At 40.2% G+C, this 14,431-nt stretch overlaps 1 protein-coding gene across 4 annotated transcripts in view; it reads right to left on the bottom strand.

The window, feature by feature from the left end:
• The window catches only part of kiaa0586 (KIAA0586 ortholog), a 157,239-nt gene that overhangs the window by 559 nt on the left and 142,249 nt on the right, over positions 1 to 14,431 (bottom strand). For 3 of the 4 annotated variants that reach the window (XM_067455910.1, XM_067455914.1, XM_067455913.1), the window contains one exon: positions 11,655 to 11,711. The exons of the other annotated variant lie outside the window; for it this stretch is intronic. In XM_067455910.1, coding sequence (XP_067312011.1) covers positions 11,655 to 11,711 — 57 coding nt within the window. The remainder of the gene's footprint in view (positions 1 to 11,654; positions 11,712 to 14,431) is intronic. 4 annotated transcript variants of the gene reach the window in all.

Here is a 14,431-nt window from a genome sequence, read left to right as displayed (position 1 = left end):
ATGTTTGCAGTGATTATAAGAAATGTTTCTTGAGCACAAAATCAGCATATTAGAATGCTTTCTGAAATATCATGTGAAACTGACATCACAGGAATCAATTAAAATATATTCAAATATAGAAGTTATTTTAAAATAAGGTTGTTTTAGAGTAATAATATTTCACAATATTACTCTTTTTTACTCTATTCTGAATCAAATAAATTAATAAATAATATTAAAGCTACATATGCTATTTTAAAAATTAATTTCATCCTTACACTTGCATCCTATGAGAACACAATTCAAATGCTCCATTTGCAAAAAAATCTGACATTTCATTGGAATTAAGTCATGCTATTAAGACAAAATAATGAAGGCTTTCCAGTTAATGGCTCACTTAATATAACTGAACTCATCATCAGAACACACTGACATCAGCTGCTTATTAGGACATCTTTTATAACAGACACACTGGCCTGGCGGTGAGACACAGAGACAAACACACACACTCAATCAGTAATTTCCTCTGCATTTTGGGCGGCAGCAGGCAAGAGGCTGGGTGGGCATTTACCCAGATCAATGGGGCGTGCAGGAGAGGAAGTGTGAGTGAACAGAGAGCCTCACGGGACCGCCGGGCACACACTGATGGAGATCAGCAGGGAGCTCCGATTCTCTCTCTCTCTCTCTCTCTCTCTCTCTCTCTCTCTCTCTCTCTCTCTCTCTCTCTCTCTCTCTCTCTCTCTCTCTCTCACACACACACACACACACACACACACAGACACAGACACACACACACACACACACACACACTCACTCACTCACACACACACACACACACACACACACACACACACACACACACACACACACACACAGACACACACACACACTCACACACACACACACACACACACACACACACACACACACACACACACACAAAGAGGAAGATGCTCTTTCCTGTGTGTTTTCTCAAGCTGTTAAGGAATTGTCACTGATTAAGAAAATTAGAGATGTAGAGCTGTAGAGCTGTGTTCAGACTGTATTCTAAACAAATGTTGTTCTTATACTGCTACTTATCAATACTAATCAAGTTCTTGCACTGCTGTTCCTATCAAATGTATTTGTAAATATACCCACTGCAAACACTAAATTAGCTAAATCAAATTACATTTTATGATTATTTAGAACTTTTTTCTTTTGAGTTAATAAAACTGACACATTTTAAGTAATCTGAATTGTTTCATTGTGTTATTAACTTGTTTCTTTTAGCTTCGACAAACTTGAACTGAAATGGCCTGAAATTTCCATTTCCCAGCCTCCATAGCCATGACACTCAAAGGGGAAATTACAGATATATGTTAAATGTGCATGTGCATAACATGGTAATTTAAATGTATGAATAAGCTTACTCAAATATTTCAAGTAACAAGTAATTAAAATATATGAACACAAAATAAAAGGGTTGTCCCACTCTTTGCAGCTATAACAGCATCAACTCTTCTGGGAAGTCTTTCCACAAGGTTTAGAAGTGCATTTTTGAGGTCAGGCACTAGGGCTGTCATTTAAAAAAAAAATCTAATTCTAACAGATATCAAATATCAAGCAATGTATTCGAATATATTCAAATATCTACGACCCCCCCCCCCCATAATAATAAAAAATAAAATAAATAAAAACCAACACCGCCGTAATGGAGATTCAATCACAAATGCATTAACAGTCTGACAGTCATAAACAGGACTCAGGCCATAGCCTGTATGGAAAAATACATTTTTAACTTAATGTTTGAAACAGCAGGTTATCAACTTAATCGATATGAAGTGCCACTATGCAATCATCACAGCTTTTTAGTTTGTCTATCGCATCATTTCGACGCCGTCCTCTCCCGCAGCTGGAATTTGTTTACGGATGCCATAGCAACTCTCAACAGCCATCAGGACTTATATGGTTTTATAAAAGCTATTCATTTGCTGTAAAGTGTAATATTTGTCTCAGAAAAAATAAATTCTAATGTCAGGCACAGTTGAAGTAGTTGATTGTTTGCTTACATGGGTAGGTTTAGGGACAGTGTCATTATGCCAACATTATCTTCATAACTTCTTACGAAATAAAAAGTTTATCCCTCAGAAAAATGTACTTTTCTCTCTTGTCAACATTATAGCTTTGAGCATATGAGTGCAAAAGTAATCCGGTCAGGTCATTTACATGGTGAAATTTTCCGTTTGATCGATTCATGAAAAGGTTTATCCCACCCATCTCAAAACCATTACAATTTCATTCGGTTTGGGCATTTTTATTACGATTGAGGTGTTTATATGGAGCATTTTCATTCAGATTGTACTTTTAAACAGATTACAGTGCTCTATGTTAACGCAACATTTGTAATGACAATAAACTTCTTCTATTCTATTCTAACCGACTGTAAAAAATTGCGCTACGTGGCACTTTAAAAACTGGATAGTTTATTAATAGTTTGATTACGTGTTCGATTGCATATTCGAACACTGAATAAAAAGGGACCGCCCTATCAGGCACTGATGTTGGATGAGAAGGCCTGGCTCGCAGTCTCCTCACTAATTCATCCCAAAGGTGTTCTGTCGGGTTAAGGTCAGGAGGTCAGGCCAGTCAAGTTCCTCCACACCAAACTTGCTCACTGGTGCGCAGTCATGTTGGAAAAGGAAGGGGCCATCCAAACTGTTCCCACAAATGCTGAAGCATTAACAGTTCCTTTCACTGGAACTAAGGGGCCATGCCCAACCACTGAAAAATAACCCCACACCATAATCCCCTTAGAACCAAACAATTCAGCCAGGCAAGTACTGTTCTCCTGGCAACTGCCAAACCCAGAGTCATCCAATGGATTGCCAGACAGAGAATCGTGATTCGTCACTCCAGAGAACACATTGCCACTGTTCTAGAGTCCAGTATCACTGAGCTTTACACCACTGCATTCAAAGCTTTGCATTGCACTTGGTGCTTGGCCATGAAAAACCATTCCATGAAGCTCTCTACGCACTGTTCTTGAGCTAATCTGAAGGCCACACAAAGTTTGGAGGTCTGTCGCTTTTGCAAGTTGGCGACTTCTGCGCACTGTGTGCCTCAGCATGCGCTGACCCCGCTCTGTGATTTTACGTGGCCTACGACTTTGTGGCTGAGTTGCTGTTGTTACCAATTGCTTCCACTTTGTTATAATATCACTAACAGTTGACTTAAGAATATTTAGTAGTGAGAAAATTTCAGAAAGTAACTAATTGCACAGGTGATCACGGTACCATGCTTGAATTCACTGAGCTCCTGAGAGCAACCCATTCTTTCACAAATGTTTGTAGAAACGTCTGCATGCCTAGGTGCTTGATTTTATACACCTTTGGCCATGGAAGTGATTGGAACTCATGAATTTAATGATTAGGAGGGGTGTCCCAATACTTTTAGCAATATAGTGTATCATGGTTGTGCTACTTTGCCAGCCTTCATTTTAATCCGTTATCTTCTTCGGCTCTCCTTTACAGAAACCAAATGACAAAAACACATCATAATATTTTTAAAATATTAAATGTTTAGCTTATATATACAGATATACAGAGGACTGAAAATAATTATAAATTATATGTTATAACAATAAGAATATATGATGGTTTATTTAACATCAAATGTTAATCTTTTTGTTCTTTGTTCTTGTCTCGTCCAGTTTTGTAGCTCAGTAAAAAAATGGAGAGGTCAAGAGGGACTCAGGAGTATGTTGAAATACATCCACATAGTAAATCAAATTCTTTTATTTCAAAAGAGCAAGGAAAGTAATGTTTTCCATGATATTTCTCCTTTAAAAATATCCTCTAGTATGCTTTGATCCACAAAGACATAATTTGAACTGCAGAACATTTACTAGGAGACCTAAAGAGATTTTTTACAATGAGCCTCTCCCATAATTTCCCTCCCTCAGATATTGAGCTTGATTGCCTTGGACAGACTAAACAGCCAGCACATGGTTTCACTGGAGTGAGTTCAAAGCAAACTGACACAATCTGATTCATTCAATAGATGATTAATAAAGGTCACTTCACACCCCACGCTTGAATCATAACCTGGATATAATGACAAGAAAAAACCCACTGATCTAAACATTTGATATGGATCAACTCTTATAACAAGACCATGAGGTGATGCACTTCCACATGGAAAATATGGACTCGTCATAATTTGGACTGTGATTTGCCTTTTGTCTGTTGCCAGCACTGGCAAAATAATCTGAACAAAACACAAGTAAAAAGCCAGTCAGCACAAGCATAGTCAGAAATCAGGCAACATGCTAATTAAAGGGTCTGCTGATCCACAAATTAATATTATATCATCATATACAATCTTTCCAAACCTGCATGACGTTCTTTGTCCAGGATGTGACTCTGAAGCTTAACAAAATTTACAATTCATTTTGACAGTCCACTTTAGACACTGCACTAATTATGAGTAACTTTGTAACTACATGTCAAATAACCTTCATTACATTATTAGTAGACTTCAGTAGAGTGTTAGGTTAGAGTAGGGTTCGGGTTAGTAGATTAAGTTGACATGTATTTGCAAATTTACTTATTGTCAGTAGAAAGTCTGTTGGGGGGAAAAGTGTTAGCAGATATAAAGCAGACAGTCTACAAATATTCTAATGACAGCTAGCTGACTAGGGTTGGGTACCAAAACCCGGTGTGTATATAACCAGACTGAATCAGAACGCAGATTTCGGTACCACTTAAACCCAAAGTGCCAAGCCAGAAACAGAAACTCAGCGCTTGTCACACATCACAGCTATTCAGTGTTTTCAACCACATAATGCTTATTACAACGGAAACAAGCCACAACACAACAGAAACAAGCCACAACACAACAGAAACAAGCCACAACACAACAGAGACAAGCCACAACACAACAGAAACAAGCCACAACACAACGGAATCACCACAACACAACGGAATCGCCACAACACAACGGAGACAAGCCACAATACAACAAAATAACCACAACACAACGGAAACAAGCCACAACACAACAAAATCTCCACAACACAACGGAGACAAGCGACAACACAACGGAATCGCCACAACACAACGGAGACAAGCCACAATACAACGGAGACAAGCCACAACACAACAAAATCACCACAACACAATGGAAACAAGCCACAACACAACAAAATCGCCACAACACAACGGAGACAAGCCACAACACAACAAAATCACCACAACACAATGGAAACAAGCCACAACACAACAAAATCGCCACAACACAACGGAGACAAGCCACAACACAACAAAATCACCACAACACAATGGAAACAAGCCACAACACAACAAAATTGCCACAACCACAACGGAGACAAGCCACAACACAACAAAATCACCACAACACAATGGAAACAAGCCACAACACAACAAAATCGCCACAACACAACGGAGACAAGCCACAACACAACAAAATCACCACAACACAATGGAAACAAGCCACAACACAACAAAATTGCCACAACCACAACGGAGACAAGCCACAACACAACAAAATCACCACAACACAACGGAGACAAGCCACAACACAACAGAAACAAGCCACAACACAACGGAAAAAAGCCACACCGCAACGGAAACAAGCCACACCACAACGGAAACAAGCCACAACACAACGGAAAAAAGCCACACCATAACGGAAACAAGCCACAACACAACGGAGACAAGCCACAACACAACGGAAACAAGCCACAACACAACGGAAACAAGCGACAACACAACGGAAACAAGCCACAACACAACGGAAACGAGCCACAACACAACGAAAACAAGCCACAACACAACGGAAACAAGCCGCAACACAACGGAAACAAGCCACAACACAACGGAAACAAGCCACAACACAACGGAGACAAGCCACAACACAACAGAAACAAGCCACAACACAACGGAAACAAGCGACAACACAACGGAAACAAGCCACAACACAACGGAAACGAGCCACAACACAACGGAAACGAGCCACAACACAACAAAAACAAGCCACAACACAACGGAAACAAGCCACAACACAACGGAAACAAGCCACAACACAACGGAAACAAGCGACAACACAACGGAAACAAGCCACAACACAACAGAAACAAGCCACAACACAACAGAAACAAGCCACAACACAACGGAATCACCACAACACAACGGAATAGCCACAACACAACGGAATCGCCACAACACAACGGAGACAAGCCACAATACAACAAAATAACCACAACACAACGGAAACAAGCGACAACACAATGGAATCGCCACAACACAACGGAGACAAGCCACAATACAACAAAATCACCACAACACAACGGAGACAAGCCACAACACAACAAAATCGCCACAACACAACGGAGACAAGCCACAACACAACAAAATCACCACAACACAATGGAAACAAGCCACAACACAACAAAATCGCCACAACACAACGGAGACAAGCCACAACACAACAAAATCACCACAACACAATGGAAACAAGCCACAACACAACAAAATCGCCACAACACAACGGAGACAAGCCACAGCACAACAAAATCACCACAACACAATGGAAACAAGCCACAACACAACAAAATAGCCACAACACAACAGAGACAAGCCACAACACAACAAAATCGCCACAACACAACGGAGACAAGCCACAACACAACAAAATAACCACAACACAACGGAAACAAGCCACAACACAACAAAATCGCCACAACACAACGGAGACAAGCCACAACACAACAAAATCACCACAACACAATGGAAACAAGCCACAACACAACAAAATCGCCACAACCACAACGGAGACAAGCCACAACACAACAAAATCACCACAACACAATGGAAACAAGCCACAGCACAACAAAATCGCCACAACACAACGGAGACAAGCCACAACACAACAAAATCACCACAACACAACGGAGACAAGCCACAACACAACAGAAACAAGCCACAACACAACGGAAAAAAGCCACACCGCAACGGAAACAAGCCACAACACAACGGAAACAAGCCACAACACAACAGAAAAAAGCCACACCATAACGGAAACAAGCCACAACACAACGGAGACAAGCCACAACACAACGGAAACAAGCCACAACACAACGGAAACAAGCGACAACACAACGGAAACAAGCCACAACACAACGGAAACGAGCCACAACACAACGAAAACAAGCCACAACACAACGGAAACAAGCCGCAACACAACGGAAACAAGCCACAACACAACGGAAACAAGCCACAACACAACGGAGACAAGCCACAACACAACAGAAACAAGCCACAACACAACGGAAACAAGCGACAACACAACGGAAACAAGCCACAACACAACGGAAACGAGCCACAACACAACGGAAACGAGCCACAACACAACAAAAACGAGCCACAACACAACGGAAACAAGCCACAACACAACGGAAACAAGCCACAACACAACGGAAACAAGCGACAACACAACGGAAACAAGCCACAACACAACAGAAACAAGCCACAACACAACAGAAACAAGCCACAACACAACGGAATCACCACAACACAACGGAATCGCCACAACACAACGGAATCGCCACAACACAACGGAGACAAGCCACAATACAACAAAATAACCACAACACAACGGAAACAAGCGACAACACAACAAAATCGCCACAACACAACGGAGACAAGCCACAACACAACAAAATCACCACAACACAACGGAGACAAGCCACAACACAACAGAAACAAGCCACAACACAACGGAAAAAAGCCACACCGCAACGGAAACAAGCCGCAACACAACGGAAACAAGCCACAACACAACGGAAACAAGCCACAACACAACGGAAAAAAGCCACACCATAACGGAAACAAGCCACAACACAACGGAGACAAGCCACAACACAACGGAAACAAGCCACAACACAACGGAAACAAGCGACAACACAACGGAAACAAGCCACAACACAACGGAAACGAGCCACAACACAACGAAAACAAGCCACAACACAACGGAAACAAGCCGCAACACAACGGAAACGAGCCACAACACAACGAAAACAAGCCACAACACAACGGAAACAAGCCACAACACAACGAAATCACCACAACACAACTGAAAACGCTTTAGTTTTCCTTAAAAGTTAGTTTTCCTTGCCATTGTTCTATAGATTGACAAGTCTTACACATATATAAACACTATGATCAGTTTTGTCATTGTATATCGACATGAAATATCAATTCATAATCACCTACATGCATTATAGCTGCACAGTTGTACTTAAAAAAAACTTTTATTTGCTATCACAGCACTTGATGCCCAAGGGAATGTCTGCCAATTGCACCAAGTGGTTGAAACGTATAATTATATGAATTATATGAACTAAATAAAAAGCCATACATCTGTCATAGACCAATATTGTGGCTGCGGTGTGTCACATGGGAAGCATGATGCATCACCATGAAAAAATAAGGTGATGCGTTCTAAAATATTTAGCCAGAGAAGACAATATGATCATATTTCTGACAAAAAAAAAAAACACACAGAAAAAACACTGTCGTTTTGTAGCTCTTTAATCAGTTTTTTGGGTTCAGGCCCTGTTAACGCTTTAAAAGTATCAAATTGGAACCGCTACCGTAAAACAACCCAATGACACCCAACCCTATAGCTGACATGCTGTTGCAAAATTACTTATAGTTAGTTACATTTCCTTGCATGGAAAAAGCAGCTTGAACATTCTGCTATGAACATCATCTTATATGGTATATTATATGAAACACATGAGTACATGAGTGAGTAGATGAAGACAATATTCACTTTTGGGTGAACTGTCCCTTTAAGATATTGCAAAGAGCCTGAAACGCATTCACAGTGGAAGTGATGGCCTTCATTGCATACTGTTAATGACTGAAAAAAGAGAGAGAACTGAATAAGTAATGTTATTTCACACAAATATTCAAAGGTATAAGCCCCTCGAGCATGTTTGCTTGCTGTAGTGAGTCTTTATGGCCGTCTGCAGTAAACACAGCCTCTGTGGAGCAGATGGGCCAGCTTTGGCACACATCCTTGTTGGGAAACCCTGTGGCCTACAAACACTAGAAACTGACTTCAACACCTCAGGGTGGAAAACAAATGAAGGCAGTGAGAGGGAAAGAATGAAAACAGAGAAATATATGAAAAAGAGTGGGAGTTTGTCCACCAACAGAAACAAAAACTTTTAAGTTGCATGTTCATGTAAGCCGCCCTGAGCTATTCAAACCCAAGTAAGCGTGATAGTGGGTGTCATGAATTAGTAAACAGCCTTCAATGAACATCTAGAAGATTTAACAAAAAAGAAAAAAAGGCCCTCAAAGAAAGTCTAGACTGTTTTAAAAATTAGAGTAGTGGATTTTTTTATTATTACTATCCCTTTTCAGGGCTAAGGCAATGATTTCACTTTCTGTGTGGGCATTCACAAACATTCACATCTGTGTGAAAAGGCCCAAACTACACAGCCAAGAACATCACACGAGTCGAGAAGCAGACTTTACCGTACCACTGAACAGATCTGGCTTAAGACTACAGGGATGTCAGTGTGTTGGGAAATACTCAGATTGCTGGAATTTGAGTATTTAATAAGAGGCTTTGAAAAGATATCAGTACAAATCTTCACAAATAATAATTTTATCTAAACATACAATCTCAGGAAGATGGCCTCTAACTTAAAATGGAAGACATTAACATAATTGTACTCTGCGGTTGGGAGTTTAAAATGGATTGAAACCAAGCAAAACAAAAAAATGCATTTGCCTAAAATGTCTGCATATCCTTGGAGAATTTAGGTTTGGAACGAACCCTTGCAACAATGGGATAATTGTCTTACTTTAACTTTGACATTCTGAAAAGTGATGTTGGTCACTCAGATGTTTTTTTATTTTTTATTCCTGAGAGCTAAGGGTCATATGGGGACATCATAAAAAAAGAGATGTTTTAAAGGAACAGTACACCTAAAAAAGGAAATACTAAATACTAAATGAATACTACATTTCCCTTTCCTTATTTCTGTTCATACTTGTAGTTAGGTTCTCTTGGTTTCTTTTGGTCAGAACCAAAAATGAAAACAAAGTCTTGTTTCACTTAGCATATGGTGGTATTTTTTTTACCAGAAGAGGACTCATGAAGAGCTTAAAAGATGTGTAAAAGAGTCAAAATATCACCAGGAATTGCACACACGAATGAAGATCTGCTGCAAAGAGACAGTATTTCCTGAAATGGTGGGTCTCAGTCCACTTGTTTGACGCCAATCAAGGTTCGGATGATAGCGTACACACTCAAATGAACAGTGCAATCGCAAAAGAGTTTGTTTTAACTGAACCAAACCAGCCAAATGTGAACATCACACCCTAAAAGTGCATTAAAACATCCAAATGTGTCATGCTCATGTAAACCAATGCTGTTTAGCTTCACTGATCAATCTGGCAAAACATCATCCAGGTTTAGAAAATTGAGAGAATTAGAGAATTTCCATATTTGGGTAAACTATTCTAGTTCTAGTTCTACACACTAAAAATATCTAAAATGATTATACACGCATTACAAAAACCCTTCTAAATATTTCAATAACCGATACTATAGATCCATTAAGGATAGTACTTCCTTTCAAAAGACAAACCCCCTAAAAGCTCCATCACTTATTCATGCTTTTGGAATTTCTATACTTGCACAAGACATCTCCGTATGTCAGCAATGTGTCTAGTCTCTTCAAGTCCTACTTACTCCTCATGTATTAATGGCAGTGAAAAGATGACAAGTCTTTACTAACTGAGCAACGGATGAGTGTGAGCTATCTGAGATGAGAGCTGACTGCTCACAAAGAAGAAAACACAGCTTCTTTAGTGTTCTGCAGAAGAAAACCAGGTTAGAAATAACATGAGGGTGAGTAAATGATGACAGAAAGTTCATTTTTGGGTGTACTATCACTTTAAATTTCAAACCAGAGTATGGTTGGTATCTGTCTTAGTAAAGGCCCAGGTAGAAAGGTCAAACCTTATCCATCAACACAGCTTTAAACTATTATACTATGGACAATAAAAGCTCAGCTAAAAGAGAGGAGGATGATCTTCAGAGATGGTGAAAGTAGCCAGGTGCTTCAGAAAACCCAATCTTTCAACCAGAGATCCAAAAAGAAGAAAAACAGACAAATAGAAGTGCCAAAAGAGGCACAAACCTGACTTATTCCGGAGAAATGAGCCACTGGGAAAAGTTACTCATGAGTAGGTAGTGTCTGAATGTATTAAACACAAACAGTTTCAAACCTCCTCTAAGAAGACACCTGAAAACACTTAACAGAGTTGTACGCCCCGTTCAAACCTCTCAGGATGGACAGATAAGTCAAACTCCCCTCTCTTCTGACCTCCTTACATCTCTACTTTACTTTGTCTTTTCTCTTCTCTCATCTGGCTACTTAGAAATTTGGGAGTGTCAAGAATGAAACTGTCTGGCAGTGTTTTACGAAGCCTCAGGAAAGGTCTCTGTGCTGAACTGTGCGAAATTGCTCTTCACAACAACAACTATTTAAATAAGAGGAAATGAGATAAAATGAAGCAAATCAAGTCTGTGGCAGTTTCACTGACACATATGAAAACAATCAAGACATACCAAACAAATTACACAAATACCTTTCTTGTTGTCCCCAAAAAACACGTCATCTGAAAGTCTCCTCAGCTGCGGGAACTCTGGGGAGAAATAAAGACACGGGGAAAAATGTAATTGCCAGGTGAGCAGCACATGAACTGCAGTGACAGACTTTGGCATTAGAAGACTTAAAAAAAAAGAATTCATTAAAGGGGGGGTGAAACACTGAGTTTCAGGCTATCTCATGTCAATCTTGAGTACCTAGAGAGTAGTATTGCATCCTTCATATCTCCAAAAAGTCTTTGCGTGGAAAAGAAAACGTTACCCTAATAAACCATCGCTATCAATCAGATTCAACTAATACATATATGATCCAGAATCGGATCAGGAGGCTAAAATAAATTGAGCAGGAGAAGCAGCAGCAGGACGTCCGTCTCTGTGGTATGTACTGTATTTAGTGGCCTGTCAACATTTGTGTGTGTTTACTCGCAGTTTATGAGGACATGATTCGGTTTATGGACTATTGTATGCGACTAAACCTTAGCAGTAGCAAGCAAAACGGTTTTGCACGTCAGATAGTGTATAAAAAAACAATGGAGTGGCGCATTTGAATGAAGAAGCACGCTTTGTGTGAACGTCCCCTAGGTTTATGTTTGGGTGGTTTTACAATAAACAAACTTACACCTATAGTGGTCAGCTAAACAAATGTATTTAAACACACACCATAGATTGCATGCTCCATTGATAAATTAACTAACGTACACGATCGTGTCATTTACTGATGTTTACTCACGCGACGATAGCCAACAGCATAGACATTTGAAGCAGTTTTACTCACCGCCTGCTTCTAAAGCACAACCGTGTACCTTTATCGTTGGGACCGCTCCGTCAAAAACACACTTCTTTGGTAACTGTTGATTTCGTGATGTCCTGTGACAGCAGTGACCGTAGAGATCCACATTTGCGACACGATTGAAACGTGATGTTGTGATGCTTCTCGTCATTTCTGCGTTCAAATCAGTTCAATTGCAGCGCTGCCTTCCCGGAATGCTATGCGGGCGCATTAAAGTCGTTTGATGTCACCCATAGGAACAAAGTGGAGCGCAGCGAGACAGAAGTGTTGCGCGGACGAGTGGATCCGAACCTTGAGAGCAGTGTTTATGGGGTTGCTTTTCTCTCTCGCTCTGGTCACGCGTGCGCACGCACCCTTCCGGGAGAAGAGCCTGTATGGCCCATACAAGGACATTCCGCCCGGTCGTCGTCAAGCGGACTCGTACTCGAAAAAAACTCTCCGAAACTTGTGAGAAACCGGAAGGACTATTTTTGACACAGAAATACTCCATCAAACGTCCAAATTAGTGTGTGAAACTTTGTCTATGTTTAGGATGGGAATCCAAGTCCAAAGTGTAAAAGTGCTAACAGTGTAAAAAGCTCAGTATGCATGAAACAGCATTTCACCCCCCTTTAATGAAAAACAATTAATATTTTTAACACACACACATATACTGCATATGCAGTATACATGTATAAATATTGCATAATAGAATATTATTTATAAACAAAATGAAGTAGATATCTTATAATTGCTATATAAATATTCATATATACTTTTTAAATTAAAGGAGTAATTCACTCCAGAAATAAATTTTCCTGATAATTTACTCACCCTTGTTTCTTCAGTTGAAAAGAAATTAAGGTTTTTGTGGAAAACATTCCAGGATTTTTCTCCATATAGTGGACTTGAACCAATGGGTTGAAGGTCCAAATTGCAGTTTCAATGGGCTCTACATGATCCCAGACAAAGAATAAGGGTCTTATCTAGCGAAGTGATCGCTCATTGTCTAGTTTTTTTTATTCGATATACTTTTTAACTACAAAAGCTTATCTTGCACTAGTTATGCGATGCACGTCCACGACTTCACGCAGTACGTAATCACGTTGGAAAGGAAGGGTGAAAAACTTGTTTTACCTGTTTTTTTTTAAAGGCCATTTGACTAACTAAGTTCACACTTGTCATGTTTGGTTCGATTAAAACGAACCCTGGTGCGATTGCTCGTTTAGTGCCGTTCATTTGAACATATGTGAACGCTGCCACCCGAACCCTGGTGCGCACCCAACAAGTGGACCGATACTGCTAAGGGTGCTTTCACATCTCTAGTTCGGTTCATTTGGTCCGAACCAAGGGCAAACAATTATACATTGTTGCATTTTTCAGCTTTTTTGGTTCCTTTTCACACCACACTGACGAACAAAAACGCAAGCACGTGACAACATCCACATCACTCATTGGCCATGGCGTATTTCCTAAACTGCTTTTCGATTGGTCAGAATTTTTGGTGTGGGAAAATTCCAACAGAAGAGGCAAAGCCAGCAAACTATAACACTATGAAGAGACGACTGTGCGGGCTGGTTTTGTCCCTGGCCATAATCTACTACACTGTGTGTATTTACCACAATATGCAAATACCTTTCTATAATGAAGCGTGGATGCAATGTGAAAACAACGCTCTAATGCACTGCAGACCGCGCATCGCTCGTCACTTCAAGCGGAGGCGTGCATTAATTATTAACTCTTGACATGCTCATCTTCCAAAAATATTGCCAACGATCTTTCAGGTAATAATATCATGCACACAATGTCAGCACAGCTAACTACGGCAGCTGGTTCAGTCCAAAAATGATCAGTACTTTTGCAGTTGGTTCTGTTCGAAGTCGGATCACGTTCTCACCACAAACAAACCGCTCCAGAGTTCGTTTGAAATCGTACCGAGACCAGCTCTCCAAGGAGGTCTCGGTACGCTTGTTTGGTCCGCTTTTGGTG

The sequence above is a fragment of the Pseudorasbora parva genome, chromosome 10 (genome assembly GCF_024679245.1).
Source record: "Pseudorasbora parva isolate DD20220531a chromosome 10, ASM2467924v1, whole genome shotgun sequence".
NCBI classification, from domain to species: Eukaryota; Metazoa; Chordata; class Actinopteri; order Cypriniformes; family Gobionidae; genus Pseudorasbora; species Pseudorasbora parva.
This window is presented reverse-complemented; position numbering and strand designations above follow the sequence as displayed.